The sequence below is a fragment of the Vicia villosa genome, linkage group LG4 (assembly GCF_029867415.1).
Source record: "Vicia villosa cultivar HV-30 ecotype Madison, WI linkage group LG4, Vvil1.0, whole genome shotgun sequence".
Classification (NCBI taxonomy): domain Eukaryota; kingdom Viridiplantae; phylum Streptophyta; class Magnoliopsida; order Fabales; family Fabaceae; genus Vicia; species Vicia villosa.
The window spans coordinates 155,754,231-155,770,475 of NC_081183.1; the positions used below are offsets into that span (position 1 = coordinate 155,754,231).

Below are 16,245 nucleotides of genomic sequence, written 5' to 3' on the forward strand. Positions count from 1 at the left end.
CCTCAAAGAGTGTCGATGATCCCTCGTAAGGATCCAATATTTTTTGCCACTAAGGGCAATTTCATTTATTTTCGTGTAAAGAAAATGTGGGAGACAATAATGTCAATATCTAAAAATAATAAAATGAGGGGTCTCATTAAAAATCATTTCCCTTCACGAGACACAAGGGAAAAGAGTGTGTCGTCAAAGAAACAATTTGTCCTTACAAGTGGTAGAGATAAAGTACTCGCCTGATCAAAAGCAATAGTAAGAAAACATAAAAACAATGATTAAATGACAGTGCATTAGGGGCCATTCCGCTGAGGCTTTAATCTCATGTCTTATCATTCTTCTGAGGGGGGACCTTTCCTCCTTTAAGAGTTACACTTGATGGCTTGATTCATGAACCATCCTTATTAGTTTTCATGCTTAGGGTTTAGATTCTTTTCAGCTTGCCATTCTCTATGTAGGATTTCATGGTGAATTATTCGTCTTCTTGGATGACTCCAACTCTCCCATCAAATAGCGGGTATTTCATGAACAAATATAAAATAGACAAGATGGCATACAATTGATTAAAAGTCTGTTGTCCTATAATCATATTCTAATAAAAGAGGACATGTATAACCAGATACATGGACTTTACCTGATTGGTTTGTTCCCCCACTACAAAGGAGGTTTTTATCGTTATGTGACATTTCAAACTTGTTGCATCTTTCTCGAAAAAGTGACCTTGAACTCTAGCGTCTTGATATTGTCTTACTTCAGTTCTATGGGAAGATCCTCTATATTTAGATCTTTGAGAGCATTACTTATTTAGGCGGAGCTAGTATATCCTCCCCCAACAAATCCCCTTTCAGTAATATTAAGTGTATGGCGTACAACCTTGTCTCCTTCTTTTTTAGATGGTTCCTTTCCCTTTTTGGACCCAGGGCTTCCTCTATCATCACACCCGCAGAAGTTAGCCCAGCTTGATCCTTGGGAGGAACAATCTTTTACATGATTCTTAAGGTGTCCCTAATGGATCAAACCCTCAATCTCCTTATTGAGCTAGTAGTATTATTTTGTGCGGTATCTTTTAATTTTATGAATTTTACACCGTCTGCCAGGTTAAGGTTCTATAACATCTGCTTTTGGAGTTGGAGGCACAAGAATATCATGCAAGTGGAGAACCTCACACCAGATCTGCTCACGACGGGAGTTCATGGGCGTGAAGCCCTCTATAATATTTCCACTTCACTTGAACATCACTTTGTATTTGATGGGCGAGGTGTAGTTATTTTGTCGCGAGTGTTGCGAGCCTTCGGCGTTAGGAACGCGCTCTTTTTATGTCGCGTACCTTCTTCTCACCATTACTTTCGTGACCCTTTATGTAACTGTTAGCTGGAGATTTCGACAAGATGGTTATGTTCTTCGAAGTCATATGTCTCGAAGAAAGAATGGCTTTAAAAAGCTGTTTTTTAAAAAAGGTCCTTTATGTCAGAATCATTTCTTAAGTTGAGATAAGGCATGAATTGATTATCTTCGAAATCGAAGAAATAAAAGACTTAGAATATTCTTGATATATTTTGAAAACTTGTAAAGACATGTTGTTTTGCGTCGAAGAGTCTCGAGCGGGTTTATTTGAATTTCAAAGTGATTATTTTAAGTCAGAAGGACGCGTGGAAACTCTAGGAATTTGAAGCGCATGCAAACACACAACGTGGCTTCTCATTAGAGTAAGACCGTTTGGGTCAAATTAGTATAAATAGGGGGTCTTAGTGGTAGGATTCAAAGTGGTGTTCAATTTGTACAAAGTTACTAAAAAAATACTCAAGTACCAAGCGAAAGAGAAAGAATTTTCATTGAGAATGTACGTATGACACCAACATTGTCTTTAATTTTGTTTCATTTACCAATAAAGTTCCTTTAAAGCATTCTTTTTTCGAATTCATTTACATTTCAGTACAAGTATTTAGGTTAATTTTCTTTTTCATGTATCTTCATTTCTCCTAAGATTTTACATTCAAGCCTTTTTACTTTACAATCTGCATTCGAAGTCATTGTTACATATAGGCACAAGCCTTTATAAAAACACCCAAGACAATTACCAAACAACGCTATAGATTCAACCATTGATATAGAAAACTTTAGACACATGTACTAGGATGAATCTAGTCGATCTTGTAAGTTACCAAATTGTCAAGTTTGGAAGACTAGCGGTTGTTTGTCAGAAATCACTAGTAAACAGTAACATTCTTTACTGGTGGCCACCTCTGATAACGAAGATGTTGGTATTTGGGCGAGTGACTCGTTGAAGTGCCCTTCTCTAAAGCCATTCTAAAATGCTCCTATGACATTTCTGGTTTCAAGTGGACGACTTTTATGGTTGCCTCATTAAAACGAACGATTTATTCCCTCAATGACTTTGAGGGACCTTGTTGAATGTAAAACAGACTAGTGGTGGACTGTTGGGTCATCATGGGGAGCATCGACATTGGGTCAAGAGCAACACACATGTGAAAGAGACACCACATATTCACCCAAAAGCTTAAGGCCATAGGTATATGGGTCCTCTCACTTATAAAGTGTCCAACCTCCACTTTTTCAAACAACGTGGTACTAAAAATTCACACTTGTATACAACAATCTCCCCCCTCGAGTGTGAGTCCATCCAATATACTCCCCCTCAAACGGAAGCTCTTTCATCCACATACACTTGTTGTTGCAGGCACTACAACGGGATACGCCGCCTGACCACCACATTGTCAGGAAGACTTTCAATACAAGGAGTCGGTCCCTTAATTGAACCATCGACTCTGATACCATAGTTGGGTCATCTTGGAGAGCATCCACATTGGATCAAAAACAATACACAAGTGAAAGAGACACCAGATGGTTGAGCACTTTATAAGTGAGATGACCCGTACATATCACCTTAAGCTTTTGGGTGAATATGTGGTGTCTCTTTCACTTGTGTGTTGCTCTTGATCCAATGTGGATGCTTCCCATGATGATCCAACAGTGGTATCATAGTCGATGGTTCAATTAAGGGACCCGCTCCTTGTATCGAAAGTCTTCTTGACAATATGGTGGTTAGGCGGCGTGTCCCATTGTAGTGCCTGCAACAACGATACAAATGCATGTGGATGAAAGAGTTTTTGCTTGAGGGGTGCACAATGGATGAACTCACACTTGAGGGGGAATTGTTGTGTACAAGTGTGAGTTGTTAGTCACACATTGCTTGGAAAAATGGAGGTTGAGCACTTTATAAGTGAGATGATCCATAAATCTATCACCTTAAAGTTTTGGGTAAATATGTGGTGTCTCTTTCACTTGTGTGGTATTGTGACCTAATATAAATGCTCTCCATGATGATCCAACATGAACATCTTTCAATGTCGACTGTGTATACACAACAAATATGTTAGTTATGTTTGACAAAAATAATAATAATTAGTGCATACATATTCTTCTAGTAATTAATTAGTATTTTTTAGAAAATAATTTATTCATTTATTTTTAGATGGATATTATATTGATGCACAAAAATATATGACTTTCACCGGTTAGAGTTGGTCGATCATCATTACTTACATCTTTTATAGTCAAACAATTAGAGGAAGATGAAGATTTAAAAATTTATAAGAGAAATTATTAAAAAAATCTCGAGATTAACAATTAGAGGAAAAGGGAGATTTAAAAAATTTATAAGAAAAATTATTAAGAAAATCTCGAGATTAACAATTTAAATAGAAATATAATTTCAGATAAAACATTATAACAAAAATTTATCCATGTAACCGATTCTACTTAATCAGATAAGGATCTGTAGTTGCATTTTTATTAGAGAATATTTATATAATATTCTCATTATAATAAGACAATCGAAAGGATAAAGGTACACTCCCCTTCAACGAAGAATTGTCCAGAAAAAGTCGTAGAATCAGACTTGGAGTTCATATTACCGGTCCTACTGATCAACTTCTTGTGTAAAATGAGCAACTTGTTTTTAAAGAGAAAAAAATCAACATTTGATGTAACAAAAAGAGAGCAACATGTTGACTGAAGGAAAATTAAATATTTTTGAAGAGAAAAATTATATGTTTGCATTTGAACAAATTGCTCTTATTCTACGCTATGCTGCTATTAAGTAGAAAGATTTTTCAGAGTCTGTGATTGACAGCACAATTTTTTCACCCAGGAAAGAGATTTTCTTCAAGATCTATTTTCAGTATTAACCAAAAGTTCCAATCAACATTATCTATATCATAAATGATGTCAAAACACACAAGGACATACAAACTAAGCAGTAAACATCATTAATAAAATGAGAGAAAAAATAAGCAGATTAACCAACAAACAATCCAAAGAATTCCAACCAGAACAAAACCCCTAATGTAGCTAGCAAGTGAGTCATCATCACCCATCAACAAGCAATACATGTTTTTTTTCTAACTACTAGATCAGTCTAGTGGAACATTAGAATTTGTCAAGCTTATCAGCCTTAATTATGAGGTTGGAATGTTGGATTTAGCAATAGCATCCCGACCAACAGCTTGGTAATCATAAGGACAATCATGTTTGTCTGAATATCGGTGCATTGCACAAAATAGGTTTCCACATTTGCAAGCGAAACCAGTTAATCCTACGCTCTTCCGACATGTTCCACATCTACTTGGACCTGTCTTGCCTTTGGTTTCCGGAATCTCACTAGTCTCGATGAATCTCCAGAAATCTCAGCACAGACCGGCTTGACCTCTGCGTTTCCAACTTTTACATCAATAGCACCATAGTTCACAACCTCTTGGGTTGAACCACCACTCACAAATTTTGCAACCGATGCTGCAGCTAGTTTGTCCTGTTCCTTATTCAACAAGGTGTCTTTGTAACATTTGGAACATATATTCATGGTTTCAGCCCTTCCGAAGAAGCCACAATTGTTAATACAAAGTATGGGGCGTCCTGTTTCATCATGAGACTATTATTTTAGGATCACCTGCAAGCATAGAACACCTCAGCCTCACAAAAAAATACAAACACAGGAAAAGAAACATATTTTTTTTACAATAAAACAGCTACGAGCACGTCGAAAACCAACATAGTCAATGAACTGCAGCACCAACATCTAAGAGCAAAGGTGTGCCTAGTGTCCGACAAGTATATCCAGTGCCCGTCCTTCATATTGAATAATAACAAATTGCACTAGCATAGTAGCATGTGCCATGACAAATGTTTTAAAACTGAACCACTATAACAGATTGAACCGATATGTCTCTGGTTACTTGAGCAGTTCAACTGCAGTTTCATCCTCGATCAAGCAGTTCAACCGCAGTTTCATCCTCGATCAAGCAGATTAAACTAGTTTAAACCGTGATCCTAAGAATTTCCCGGTTCAATTTAGTTTTTCAAAACATTAGCCATGACACCAATATCACACACCAGACACAACACTAACACAACACTAACACAGACACCAAAAAAAATTGAAGTGATTGAATACAATCAAACATGTCATTGCCACACAAACCGACAGATATGAAAAAGAATTGAAGTGATTGAATATAATCAAACATGTCATTGCCACACAAACCGACACATATCAAACACTTTCGACCACGCCTTCAACACGAAGTGAGTACTACAGAGCTAGCCTGTGCCAATACAGAAGAAGCCAGATGCCAAATGCATACAAGGATTATTACGAACAATACTGACCAACACAAGGTCATTTAGAGTGTAAACACCAGATCAGATTGTTAATCGTTGATTAATAATCATGATTGAAAAGGAATCAGCAATATTCATTCTCATCTTGTGATCACTCTTCAAACATCTTACAATTGCTATCAAACTAAAATTTTATTTTTCAGAAAAAATTTCAAAACTTGAAACAAAGAAGAAACACCTAGAACCCTCTCTAATCAATATCAACATTGGAAACAAAAATCCAAATTCCAACCAACCAAAACATTAACTAACAATCATCAAATTCATACTCACAAATTCAAACATACAAACTAAACCTAACAACCCCAACAAAAAAATATACCACCTAAACAGAAAAGAGAAAAAAAATCAAACTTTAACAACCCCGTTATCTGAATCGACAACCCCATAAAATAAACATGAAATCAAAATTTAATAACAAAAAAATAATCTCCACTGATTTTTTTCAAGGATCAAAAACACTCACTTAAGAAATTTGTGACCTGTCTAGTTGATTTGACTTTGACCGGTGCTGATAGTGTGATCAGGTTAATCACAGAAAAAAAGAGGGGTTTTGAGAAATCTGGAAGATAATGAAACAAAAAAGTGAAGAATTAGGTTAACACTGAAGAATTTGAATTACTTAAACTATATTACCTTGAAAAAATTCCTTGTCCAATCACACTAGGAGGTTCTACTGTAAAAATTTGGCTTCTTTAATCTTCATTGAGAAGGTAAAAATTAGAACATCTTGAATAAAAGCCAGCCACTTTAGCCAGCTTTTATGCAAGTATAGGAATATATCTATACATATAGCTCATCCTCTTTGGTTTATCATATTCAAAACTGGATTCTGTACAAGAACTCCATCACATTATGCTCCTGCTTATACATTTACATGCAACTATAACTTGCAAGTCTTAGGTTGATATCCAACTGCAGCCAGGTTGTTTTGTCGTCCCAAATTGTTTCATCATATCTCTCAGTTTAGCTGCTTCTTCCCACTGACCTGCTTCTGCACATATATTTGATAAAAGCACATAAACTGACGGGTTGTTATGTTCTCTTTCTAAGAGAAGTCTAGCAACCTTTCTTCCTAATATTAAATTACCATGAACTGCACAAGCACTGAACAATGACCAGCACATATTGGAGTGTGCTCCAAAATATCCATCTGTAATTACTCTTTCTGCCTCATCAAGGTAACCACTGCGACCCAACATATCAACTATGCAAGAAAAATGATCCACACTTGGCACAAATCCATAAACTTTCACCATGATATCAAAAATACGGGTAGCATCATCAACTAAACCTGAATGGCTGCAAGCTGAAAGTACCGCAGTAAATGTAGCCTGGTCTGGTTTGTTTTCGGGGGAGATTCGCATTGCCTCAAAACAGTGCACGGCTTCTTTACCCTGTCCATGCTGTGAATAAGCAGATATGATAGCATTCCAAGTGATTGTATCTCTTTTGACCATTGCATTAAATACACTCAACGACCCATCTAGAGATCCACATTTGGAATACATTGTCACCAGTGCGTTGCCCAGAGAGATTTCTGAATCAAAACCGTGCCGTAGTATATAACCATGAACCTGTTTCCCATGACCCATGGCTGAAATGAAAGAACAGATGCTCAAAACAAGACTGAGGGAGTAGGCATTTGGCTTGAGATTTGTATTAAGTAATGCAGAGAATTGCTCTAACCCTTGCACCGGGCATCCATTCATCAAGAACCCAGATATGATACCATTCCAGGATATCAAACTTTTATTGGGAAGATTGGAGAAGATTTTAAAGGCACACTTTATCTTTCCATTTCTAGAATATGAAGAAATCAATGCATTCCAGACTTCTACTTTGATAAGTCCATTTTTGCAAAGGAGGGAGTGGAACATCTCAACCATTTGTAGAGAGTCCAATGCAGCTAGCAAGCTTCCATAAGTAAACTCATCTGGTTCAATTCCTTCCCTCCTCATTTTCATATAGGTCAAGATTGCTTCCTCATTAATATTTTCTTGAAAAAACATCGAAATCATTACATTCCACGAAACAAGATCCCTACTTTCTTCCATTCTCTCAAAAACTTTTCGAGCCTCATTCACCTCCCCAAAGCATGAATACATGGTTATCGTCGCATTGTCGACAGCAGTATATCCATCATCAAACCCTATCTTAATCGCCAAAGCATGTGCTTGACACCCAACTCTCAAAGAACAGCAAGAGCTCAACACACTCACAAAAGTAACTTCAGTTAAACAAATACAAGCCCTATGCATATCCCTAAACATCACAAACGCATCTTCAAATCTTTCCACGCTCACAAAACCATCAATCATTGCATTATACGTAACATGATCGCGAACCCCACCTTCCGTTTCCTCAAACACTTGATAAGCATTGTCAACACATCCACAGTTAGAATACATAGTAATAAGAGAATTAACCACAGAAGTCCTAACCAAAAGCCCAGTTTTGAAAACAACAGAATGAACATGCCTTCCATAATCAAAATCCTCCAAAGAACACAAACTCAAGATAGTAGCAAACGTGTAATTATCCGGCCTAACATTCATCCTAAACATATCTTTAAACAACTTAAAACCAACATCTTCACGTCCATTATCACTGCATCCAGTAATAATAGCATTCCAAACAGCAACATAACACTTGGGCAATTTATCAAACACATGAAGTGCATAATCAACATGACTCAATCTAGTGACAGCAGATAAAAGGGTGGTCCATGAATAAACATCTGGGTATATAACATCATCAAAAACGAGTTGAACAGAGATAAGGTCATGGGCTTTGGAGTAAAGGGAGAGGAGGGAATTGGCGACGTGGGAATGGGCTTTGAGGCCCGTTTGAATTGCGAAGGAATGAAGCTGGTTACCGAAAGTGGTGACATGGCGGGTGTTGGCGGTGGCGGTTATGACGGTTGAAAGGGTGTAGTGATCTGGTTTATGGAAGTGGGAGGAGTGGATTTTGGTGAAGAGTTTGAGGGAATCGGAGAACTGGTTTGTTCTGGTGAGGTGTGAGAGTTTGTGGTTGAGTTGAAGGATTTGTTGGTTTGAAAACCAGGGTTTCATCTATTGTCGGTTTCGTTGTTAACGGATGTTTGGAGTCAACTCATACTTGTGAAGTTCTCTCAATATTTCATGTTTTCTCGTATTGTTGCATTTCTTTCTCATAGTACGTTTGCAACCACGTTCATTACCTCTAAGTTTAACAGTTTACTTATATGTATGTTTATTCTTAACCACCATATATAAATATGCTCCTTTTCCTACCCCTCCAACGAAGGGAGATGTCTAAATTGTATTTATGGTAAAGAAAAATCACCAGGATCATCGAAGATATCTTTTTTTTTTTTGATAAGCAATGGAATCTATTAACAGCACCAGAAGTGCAATAGTAACAACATTACAAGGAACTGCAGCCTAGACAATCATACAAAATTACATGAGTACACAACTACAACTAAGCATTACAGTGACATAGATAATAATGGATAATTATACCAGTCATAAAATGAGCATTCTACCCTTTTTTTACTCCCTATGGCCATCCACCACCATGAGTACATCTTCACTCTATGCACTAGATCCTCCAAATCTTCCGTCGCATTCTCAAATAAGATTGAATTTCTGTGTTTCCAAGAGCACCAACACACTGCAGCCCACACTGACACCGCTCTCTTCACCGGGCAATAGCTTTTCAACTTCTCCACAAACTGCAATAGATGGTTCCCACAATCCACATTGAAGTCCACATGGATTCCCAGCCACTGATAAATGTTTATCCACACTGTCCTCATTTTCCTACAGTCCATAAACAAGTGCTGGGTATCTTCTATTATCGGGCATCCTAGCACACAAAAGCATTCTTCATTTTCTTCTATAATGTTTCTATGAAGAAGTTGCATACGTGTTGGGATTCTATCCTTAAGCATTCTCCACGCAAAAAGCTTAACTTTCGAAGGCATCCACGCTTTCCAAATTGTATTAATGGCTGACATGTTTTCCTCCAGTATAACCTGCCCAGCGTCATCTACTTCTTCTTGTAACTTCTCGTAATATTTTTTCACCTCATACCCATCACTCCCATTCAAGGACCAAACAAACACATCCTCGACATCAGCCTTTGGTTCCACTTCCCTCAGAATAATCAAGAGTTCCTCCAATTCTTGTTGTATATGAGCATCATCGAAGATATCTAAATTTACCTTATTCTGATAATCATAGTCATCAATATCTTAAATAGTTTTAACAAAGTATTCATTAGTCACGGATGACTAGGGGTGTTCAAAAGCAAACCAACCCAATAGAAAACCGCAAATCAAACCAAATCAAACCGAAACCGCAAAAAATCGCATTTGGTTCGGATTAGTTTGGGTCATCTTTTAACAAAACCGCACGGTTTGGTTCGGTTTGCGGTTTGTATTTTGTAAACCGAACCAAACCGAATCAAACCGCATTATGTTACAACCTAAATTTTACTTAACTCACATTCAACCCAAACTTAAACCTATTATGCCTTAGTCTTATGATTACCAACCATTTTCTCATTCTTACACATATAATTTCAGTCCCGATCTTCTCAAATCTCTAATAACATTGTCGCACCTTCTTTTCCACATACATCTTCCTTCTTCTTCTATAATTTCTACTCTCTTATATTCTCTTTTTAACCTTCTAATTTTTATGTAAATGTTCAATATTTCAGTTTCGTTTTTATTGCACATCTTCTTCTCTAATCTCTCAACACTTTTTTTTTTCTTTTTCACCTTCACTAATCTCTTGTCTCTTATATTTTTTTGTTTCATTATAATAATTTTTATATTGTTTTATGCTATTATTTTATGTTTAATATTCCACTTTTGTCTAATTTAATTTTTACATCTTAAATGGAAAATTGTTGTCTAAGTATGACGAGTTTTGTTGTTATTTGATAGTGTATGAATGTCTAAATACAAAATTATGTTGTCATCTATATGTGTATGTATGGCTCAATAAAATATTTGTAAAAACCGAACCAACCGAACCAAACCAAACCGCATTAGTTTGGTTTGGTTCGGATTTTTTTTTAAAGCCAACCGAACCAAACCAAACCGCACGATTTTTTCTCTTACGATTTGGATGATTTTTTTCTTCAAAACCGCTTAAACCGCACCGCGAACACCCCTACGGATGACTATCATTTTCTTGTCTATTTTAAAGTTCTAGAATCATATCCACTAGCTTGTTAAGTCAACTTGAGTGAGATCTTTTTTCCAATTTAACAGCTTTGGTTTTTGACTGAAAAAATATAATTAACAAAAGTTATATGATTCATATAAGTTATAAATATTGATTAATAAAATAGAGTGAAATTTAATTTTAGTCTCTCACAAAAACGGTAGAGGTTAGATTAGTACCTGAGAAAAAAAATCTCTATTAAATTTCTTACAAAATTAAACCGAGTCATGTTAGTCTCTCTACTAATATTTTTTTTCAAACCGGTTTTTTTCTTACTTTTGAACCGTATCTAGAATGCCAATGAAGACTCATTTTAGTCTCTCACAAAAAGAGAGTCCAAATTAGTCCTTAAGAAAAAATTCATATTTAATCCCTTACAAAATTTAAGAGAGGCATATTAGTCTATTTTTTAAATATTTTTTTCAAACGATTTTTTCCTATTTTTAAACCGTGACTAGACTTGACAAGATAAACCTGCTTTCAGAGATTGAGTACGGGTCAGAGGTTAAGTTCCTTTGCACATGGTTTTCAGAGTCTAATTTTCCACCAGAAGCTGGGTTACCTAGTTGTGAGACATCAGAATCTTATCATTCAAAATTTGAGTCATCAGATTCTGATCTTTCATAATCTAAGTCTTAAGCTTCTCTTCGTATGTTCCAATCAGAGTTAGAGCCTGATAAATTCTTTGACTAATGATCCTGCACACTTGAACATATGTTAGTATACCTAATTGTTCATTAAATACTTTGTTATCATCAAAACCTAAGGAATACGGTATAAACCAATTTTCTTCCAACATATCATGTGTATTATTTTCGCCCCAAGTCATATTTACAAAAGTAAGAAATTAGTCTAAATCACTCTAGTAGCAGAACTAAACTTTTCTAAAAGATCATTAACAACTGAAACAATAACAACACCTAATACACAATAATACATAACAAGAAAAACTGTAGTCACTACTCACTCACCCATAAGTATGACAATAAACCCAACAAAAAAAGAACATTGTGGTGTCACGATGATTTATCTACAATCCCTTCACAAAATAATTTCAAATCAACAATCGTAAAATAAGAGTCAAATCACGGTTTAAAAATAGAAAAAAAATCGTTTGAAAAAAATATTAAAAGAGGGACTAACATGACTCAGTTATATTTTGTAAGAGATTAAATAGAGACTTTTTTTTCCAGGGACTAATTTGGACTCTCCCTTTTTTCTGAGGGACTAAAATAGGTCTTCACTAGAAATCCAATCACGGTTCAAAAGTAAGAAAAAAACCGATTTTAAAAAAAAATATTAGTAGAAGGACTAACATGACTCGGTTAAATTTTGTAAGGGATTTAATAGGGACTTTTTTTTCTCAGAGACTAATCTGACCTCTGCAGTTTTTGTGGGGGACTAAAATGTAACTTCACTCTAAAATATATCAAAATACAAAAGATTCATCAAAAGTTACCGTAATTAGACCATCTCAAACTTTTGGCTCAACATCCCGTAATTATGTAGTTGAATTCCAAAAAAGCCTTCTCATACCACCTTTAAAAATGTCAAAATATTCAGTGAAGTTTCATTTTAAAGTTTTCTGGTGATTTTTATCTTCACCTTGTTAATTTTGTTTTGAAACAATGTAGGGAGTTCAATGTAATATTTTTATATGTTGTTTTGTTATTTTTTTCTTATTCATGCATGAAAGTGTTGGAACAAAATTATATCCCTTAAGTTTTGATAATAACAAAGTATTTAAAGAACAATTTGGTAGACTACTGAGTATTCAAGTGTGCATGTATAAAGTTCAAGATACTGATTGAAAGTCAGTTAGGAAACTGCACTGAACATTGAAAGAGAAACTCTTAAGAGATAGATTCTGAATATCATGTTAGGGTTGGTTGAAAATATACATGTTGAAAAAGTCTCAGATCGCTTAGTTTTGTAAAGGAAGAGGGAGTGTATAGCTATATATAGAATACAACTTCTTTGAAGTTCTACGTCGCTTAATTTTGTAAAGAAAGAGAGAGTCCAATGATATATATAGGATTCAACCGTTACAAGATTTACCAGTCAAAAGCACTTTAAGCTTGTATTCGACTTTCTTTGTTCTCTTATACTTTTGTACTAGAGTGTTGATCAAGTCAGTCTCTGAAGATCAAACCAACCTTTGAAGAGTCTGAGTTTGAAGAATAAGAAGTTAAGACTCAGACTCTGAAGGACTAGAACCTAAATACAGTAAAAGCTCAAGAATCGAGGATTTTCTAACATGTCACTATCAACCTCTAAGGTCAATTTGTCTTATTTTGGTCATGTGAAGACTTTAGTAGAAAGTTGCAGAAGCCTGAAGTTTTATAATTGATAATTCCTCTTGTAGCAAAGGAGTCTCAAACAAGTTTTCAATGGCATTAACCATTTTAGGAAGCTTTGCAACGATTTTGTTGATGCTACTATTCAAAAACATCATCTGCCGCACTCTCAAGGCGAAAGATAATTAAATAGAGACAACTGTCATACCTCAAATTCGCCCACGCTTTATAAGGTTGCTTGTGTCGTTTTATTTCGAGTGAAGGAGAACAATAATGATGAAGCTATTTCTCTCTCTCTCTCTCTCTCTCTCTCAATCCGTGCAAGTCCGTGTTTTTCTTTTAATTTTAATTTTTTGGTACAGGGCCGCCACGTGTCAAGACCTTATAGGGCTGAATTGCTAAGACAAATGGGGGTGACGGCCTCACATCTCAAATTAGGGTTTCATGGGTTTTTTTCTTCTGATTTTTTGGTTTAGGATCATTTGAGCCTCTTGGCCTCTTTTGTTTCATATTTGAACATCCATTATCAATTTATCCTCCCCTTTGTTTATGCTAATATATCTCTGTTATTTTTATTTTTATTTTTATTATTTTGTTTATTTAGTTAATTATTAGTCTTATGATGTTATTTAATTTCTATAGGTTGTTGCTATTTAAGCTCTGACTTTAGTTTAATTTAGAGTAATCAAAATAATTAGGTTTTAACCCCGTGTTTAGGTTATAAAATCATCAAAGTAATGTGCTTTTTAAGTTTATCAAATTAATAATCTTAAAATTGCAAAAATTGGTCTTGTAAAAATTAAAAATATTAGATTTTTTTTCAATTAACAGATAATTAAAAAGATAAAAAAAAATCACTTCATTGTTTATAAGACATTTAACCAATCAAATTGAGTTTTGTCACTAACTTAACAAAAAAATCAAGACTTATTTTTAAAAGAGAAAAAGGGTGATGCACTGACAGTGTAAAATATTTTTACACTGTCAACCAATCACCACCCATGTATCCAATTAAAATATTTTTTTATTAAAGAAAAATTTAATGACATGGCACATTTATGATTTTCTATTGGATGACAGTGTAAAATTATTTTACACCGTCAGTGCACTACCTTTTAACTCTTTTTAAAAAGGAATTGATCTAGTCCCTTAAATGCGAACTAGAAACTAACTGTAAGTCTCCATTGTGTGAGCAAGCATATGTTTATCGCTCATAGGTGACCTTGCATCATTCCATAAAAACAACTAACTTAACATATACGAACTACGTAGATTATGATTCCTCCTTTAAACTTTATGACTATTTTCCCTATTCTTTAGAAACGAAAAAAATGTGATTATGAATTTCTAATTTTTATCGACCGCAACAACATCACAACATTATAGGTGACATCACCTCATTAAATCTTCGGTTTTAGCAATGTAAAGCCTAAGATGAACTAACCTTATAAGAATAAATTATTAGAGCAAATCATTGGAACAAAATTTAAAAAATAATTAAACAAAACAAATGAGTTATTTCATTATTTATAATATTTATCCTTATAAAATATAATTGTTTACATCATATGTTATCTCATCTTTATCTAAAAAAATTTGTCCTTTCAATTTTTAGATCTTTATTTTGATGGCAATGATTTCATAAAGATGTAGTATGAAACTTATAAAATTTGATAAAGAAGAGATATGATAAATTATTAATAAATAATTATCATATATCATGTATTTAATGTGCACATGATTTCAAATAAAATAATATTATTTTATTATCTTTCTAGTTAAGTAATATATATTTTTTTAAAAATTTTAAAAATAAAAATGTTAAATAAGTGATAATAATTTTAAAATATTTATTCACACTACAAAATAAATAATTTTATTTAAAAAAAGAGTAAATAAATTATTATATGAAAAGAATAAGATATGAACCAATAAGGTAAAATAAAATTACACTAGTTAATAAATACCATATATTTTCCAAAATTTAAAAATATCTAAATTATTATATGACATGTCAAAATGATGGTTTTTATTAAAAAATAATATAAAATTATTTTACTTTATATTATTAGTGCATTTTCATTAACATTAGAGTTAAAAGATAGTGTATAAAATATTGTCATCCAATCGAAACCCATCAATTTACCATGTTATTAAATTATTTTTTAAATAAAAAATTATTTAATTGAATACATGGTGGTGATTGATTGACAGTTTCAGTGCATCATCCCTTTCTCTTAACATTATATAACTATATAATATATTAAATTGAATTTTAATTATTTAATATCTTATATTAATTTATTTTGTTTCTTTTTTTCTTTTAAAATAATTGTTGCCGCAAGAGATAATGTAAAAAGAGGTAATTTGTTTTTAAAAAAGAGATTTTTCTTTTTTGGAAAATTAAAAACATAAACAAATTTCCTATTTCTATTGATTTTTAATCCATCCTTACCCTAATATAATAGGAGATTAATTGAAATATAAAATAATTTTATACCGTCATCCAATTAAAATGAATGATTTTGACACATAAATATGAGAGAATTGTAGAAAAAGTATTTATTAAAATAATTTAATTATAATTTATTTATTTTATTTTTAATTCCATATTTATTTTGTCAAAATTACTATTTATACTGACATATATTTCAATTAATCTCATATAATATTTATACTAGATAATAAAATAAAGTAAGAAAATTAATTTATTCTCTTTTGCTGACTCAACAAATCAAATCATATATGATCTTTTACCTTAATGCTCTCCTTTTTTTCCGCCACTAATATTACTTTCCTTTTTTCTTCTTCTTTAATTAGGTATATAAGAACAATATCATAACAATATCTTCTTAAAGTTTAAAATTTAAATAAAAAAATACGGTTATATTATACACAAAGTTTTGTTACCTAACAATATAAAAAAAATCAAATATTTAATTTAATTTGGTAACGACAAAATAAAGAATAATAAAATTAGAAGATAATAAAATCCAACTTTTTCCCTATATTATATAGGTACAAATCATTGTGCATTG

The 16,245-nt window shown here is 33.5% G+C and overlaps 1 protein-coding gene and 1 pseudogene across 5 annotated transcripts; both read right to left on the minus strand.

The window, feature by feature from the left end:
- Positions 1–4,289: 4,289 nt before the first annotated feature.
- On the minus strand, positions 4,290–5,142 carry LOC131598143 (zinc finger A20 and AN1 domain-containing stress-associated protein 8-like; annotated as a pseudogene).
- On the minus strand, positions 4,290–8,907 carry LOC131595626 (pentatricopeptide repeat-containing protein At3g49740-like). Of its 5 annotated transcripts, none has more exons than XM_058868029.1 (3): positions 6,779–8,907; positions 6,155–6,682; positions 4,290–4,957 (listed from the first exon to the last, which is right to left on the minus strand). In XM_058868029.1, exons 1-2 carry the CDS (start codon positions 8,760–8,762, stop codon positions 6,588–6,590), a joined length of 2,079 nt encoding a protein of 692 aa, XP_058724012.1. In that variant the 5' UTR covers positions 8,763–8,907; the 3' UTR covers positions 4,290–4,957; positions 6,155–6,587. The 5 variants fall into 5 exon arrangements, with proteins under 5 accessions (XP_058724012.1, XP_058724010.1, XP_058724009.1 ...); XM_058868027.1 differs by having other exon boundaries at positions 6,155–6,199; positions 6,325–8,907; XM_058868026.1 differs by having other exon boundaries at positions 6,155–6,250; positions 6,325–8,907.
- Positions 8,908–16,245: the final 7,338 nt, after the last annotated feature.